The 4,459-nt window shown below is 47.1% G+C and overlaps 1 protein-coding gene across 1 annotated transcript; it reads left to right on the top strand.

Annotated features, from left to right (window-relative positions):
• Window positions 1-355: 355 nt before the first annotated feature.
• On the top strand, window positions 356-4,157 carry LOC306924052 (sal-like protein 1; the record flags this gene model as incomplete). The annotated part of the gene is made up of 3 exons (XM_079502393.1): window positions 356-881; window positions 1,386-3,451; window positions 3,939-4,157. 3 exons carry the CDS (start codon window positions 356-358, stop codon window positions 4,155-4,157), a joined length of 2,811 nt encoding a protein of 936 aa, XP_079358519.1.
• Between the last annotated feature and the right edge of the window lie 302 nt (window positions 4,158-4,459).

The raw sequence follows: 4,459 nt of genomic DNA on the forward strand, positions 1-4,459 counted from the left end.
AATTAAATTAACACTCTGACTTTTCAACTTTTTAAAAATATATATTATTATTATTTTTAATCCAATACTGTTCGACTATATGTAAATTGATCATCCTTTATCTCCTACAGATGATGGCCGTTTGGGTCTGGATTTCATGGATCACAGTATTTATGTCTGCACCAGATGCTGTGCTGAGTTTAACTCATCAGCAGAATTGCAGTGGCATCAGACGGACTGCAGCTCTCACCATTCAGTGGTTGTGATTGTGAGTGATAATGCCAATCCACTCTCCTATGGGCAAATATTCCCTGCGGGCTCCTCGCCGCCCTGCAGCCCAACAGGGGAACAGGCTGATGTGGCCGAAAACTTTGAAATGGAACACAACGTATCACAAGACAAAAATGAGGGTCGCGTGGATTTCATTTATTACCCTCGTAGGAGGACTAGCCATGACGGCAGCTTGGACAGTCCCAGTAGCACCAGCAGTAGCCAAGATGATAGTGGCAAAAGCAGTGGCTCTGACCATGTGGCCGAGTCTGTATTTGGCACCTCGACTCTCCCGGGATCCTTTCCCCGACTCGGTCAATCTCCTGAACTTGAAAAGTGCTCATGGTCAGACAGCAACGTCGTCATTGAAAACCTGCAGAGCACGAAAGTGGCCGTGGCTCAGTTCTCGCAACAGGTGGATTTGGACGCTTATCATCACAGCGGGAGTGCAGGTAAGATTGGCATCTCCTCTCTGGTGGAGCAGCTCCTGGCCCTGCAGATCCAGCAGATCCAGCAGCTGCAGCTGATTGACCAGATTCGTCACCAGGTGCTGATGTTTGCCTCTCAGAAGCTGGAGATAAAAGAGACTCCCTCGAGCTCCGCTCAAGACCCGTCGTCTTCGAAACATGTCGGTCAGCTGACTCTCCTCAGTTCTCACCTGTCTCAGCAACTAGCTGCAGCTGCTGGCATTGCTCAGTGCCTGGCTAACCAGTCTGCTAAAATAGCTCAATTCAAGCATTTGACAGCAGCAGAGCAGTTACCTGAAAGCCATCCTGGCAGTGGAGATGTGCCGTCTAGTTTTGAGCCCTCACCAAGTGTTGGCAAGATATTGACGTCCACAGCTCGCAAACTGCTTCACAAAAACCATTACATGCATTCCGGCTGCACTTATCCCCAACTCAGTGTTTTGTCCCAAGCCAAAATGTCCTCTTTGGCTTTTAGTGACAGCTTTGTCAGCAAGACCTCAAATAGCTTGTGCTTATCTCAACCTAACTCCACCAGTGTACAAACTGATTCCAATTCAATACCAAGCATGAGTGCCATCGTTGAAGACCTGGATGCATTGACATTTTTGGCCCAACAGAGAGAGAAGACAACAAAGCTGCCCCTTTCTGAACAAAACACACCAAACAAAGACTCTTTCTTCAAACACAAATGTAGATTTTGTGCAAAAATATTTGGGAGTGACAGTGCATTGCAAATCCACTTGCGATCGCACACCGGGGAAAGGCCGTACAAATGCAACATCTGCGGAAACAGGTTCTCCACCCGGGGGAACTTAAAGGTCCACTTTCAGAGACACAAGGAGAGGTATCCTCACATCCAGATGAACCCTTACCCTGTTCCAGAGCACCTCGATAATATCCCGACCACCAATGGTATTCCTTATGGCATGATCATGCGACCAGAGAAAACATCCACATGCTTGCTAGACAGTAAGCCACCACTGTCCTCCATAAATGACTTTGCTCTATTGGGATCAACCAGCTTGTATTCACTCATCAAGAAAGAGAATCTCTCTTCTAGATCAATGCCCACGTCATGTAGTCAAAGGGAACACTTTGATGCAACCCCAAAGACAACTGACTTGGCAAGAACTGGGGAAGGAGGCTCGCTCATGGTGAACCTTAAATGTGAAGATATCAAACCTCCTTTGGACATTGTCTCCAAGATGAACGCCAAGCTAGACGAATCGACCAACCTTGCATCTGATGACATTCAATCCACCTGTACTCAATCCAATTCATTCAAAGGAATCAATCCGTTGCGAACCTCTGTGACCTCAAAACTCCAGCAACTGGTGGAGAACATTGACACGAAGCCATCTGAATCGAATAGGTGCATCATATGCCACCGTATACTCAGCTGTCAGAGTGCCCTTAAGATGCACTACCGGACCCACACGGGGGAGCGTCCCCACCGTTGTAAAGTCTGTTGCAGAGCCTTCTCCACCAAAGGAAACCTCAAGACGCACCAAGCCGTTCACCACGCTACGCCACCGGTGAGGATCCAGCACTCCTGCCCCATCTGCCAAAGGAAGTTCACCAATGCTGTGGTCTTGCAGCAACACATCCGCATGCATATGGACGGCCACTTACCAAATGCCCCACTTTTAAACCAGAAATATGCAATTGGTTGTGGTGATGGAGTCATGGTCAAACACAACTTGAGTGACCCAAGGAGCTACTCCAATGATAACACAGAGAGCCCACAAAAGGGCGGGGTGTTACATTCAATGTCGAGCAGCTTGTCTCCATCTCCATATGATAACTGTGCATTTGATGATGACCACAAGAAAGCCAACTTCCAAGGGCCAAACGGGGAGCCTCAGAGTCAGACTAACTGGATTAAGATGGAAAGGAATGAGGAAGCCAGCAAAGAAGGTTTCCCCACATACCACACGAAACCAGCTTTGTCTGATCAGTGTCCACTAGAGCTTCCCATTCATCAAGACTTAACCTCCAATTATGTTTTGTCTCCAAATAATAATAATAATAATAATAATAAGACAGCTGGCTTTTTGGTACCACACCAGCCACAGGTCATTACAGGCGCTTTGACGCTCACTGGAACCAGCGGTGGTGGACCCCCTGACCTGAAACCATTTAGCCACCTGAAGGACCCCCCAAACGCGCTGCTCCGTGAAAGGAGCATCTTCAAGAACACCATTTGTGACATATGCGGGAAGAACTTTGCCTGCCAAAGTGCTTTGGACATCCATTATCGAAGTCACACCAAGGAAAGACCATTTATCTGCACGGCGTGCAACAGGGGATTTTCCACAAAAGGAAACCTGAAGCAGCACATGCTGACCCACCAAATGAGGGACCTGCCTTCCCTGCTCTTTGAAGCCTCCAATCCCAACCATGTATCCATCAACCCCAATCCTTCTGTGTTGTCTGTGAGCTCACCACCAGTCGTCAAGACAGAGGCCAATGGTTTCCTTGGAACCTCCTTTGGCAATGATACGGTCACTTCTTCCGGCATGTCTTTAAACTCTTTGTTATCGACGCCTGCGGTCCATACCACTGCGCCGCCTCCGCCGCCTCGACGCACGCCCAAACAGCACTACTGTCACACGTGTGGGAAGACCTTCTCGTCTTCCAGCGCTCTGCAGATACACGAGAGGACTCACACCGGGGAGAAGCCCTTTGCCTGCAACGTCTGTGGACGGGCTTTTACAACTAAGGGAAATCTAAAGGTATATTTCATGGGTTATTTGGTGATATTAAATGTCGACACCTTTTTATGAAAAAAGTTTATTTGCTGCCATCTAAAGATAGAAAATATCCACACGCGTGTAGGCTAGGCCTACATCTAACACACCTTGTATTAATTGTATTTGGTGCAGCTGTGTTGCTTAACTTGATTACATCACAGTGCCCTTTAGAGGATTTTAACCTATAGATGGCAGCAAGTGTTTAGCTCCCCTTTAAATTATGGTAGGCTACCTGGTCCCAAATAACTAAGACTTTTGGTTCGTTGTTTTTCAGTTTTGGTTCATTGTTTTTCCTGTTTTTTTTGGGTTGTTGGTTCTTCTTCATTGTACACCATTATGTTGTCTGTTATTGTTATACACCTTTTTTGTTTTTGTCCAATATCTTCCAGCTGGATTTAGCTCAACACGGAACGTCACGGCAATGGTTTCCTTTGGATAAAAAAAACTATTGATTACCCTCTTCCTCCAGGTCCATATGGGGACTCACATGTGGAACAGCGCCCCCACCAGGAGAGGCCGCAGACTGTCTCTAGACGGACCACTGGTGCTGATAGGAAGCCGCGCTGTAAAACTGCCAGAACCACCACAGAGGAATTCAGCAGCGGTCATGAGCAACACCGGAGAGTCCATGTATCACTGGAACCGCTGGAGGAGCTCTTTCCACAAGTTTGACCACAAACACCATTGATATTTACCGATATTTCTGTCATTCAGAGTAGAGGACTAGCCTACCTGTCCAGTCCAATAGAGCAGTGGCTCCCAAACCTTTCAGGTCAAGACCCAAATGAGAGATTAGATTTTTGCCCCGGGGATGACCTCAAGCTCACAACGCGTCGCTTCACACCGCGTTGTGAGCTTGTAGATCGGCTATTTTCACTACTTTTTAAAGATGGAGTGCCACAATTTTTGTATTTTTCCAGTTTTTCATGTGTCTATGAGGTGACAGTACTTCATTAGACACCCTGGAGTCGTTTTTATGTGCAATGATGT

This window comes from Electrona antarctica (assembly GCF_951216825.1).
Source record: "Electrona antarctica genome assembly, chromosome: 5".
Lineage (NCBI taxonomy): Eukaryota > Metazoa > Chordata > Actinopteri > Myctophiformes > Myctophidae > Electrona > Electrona antarctica.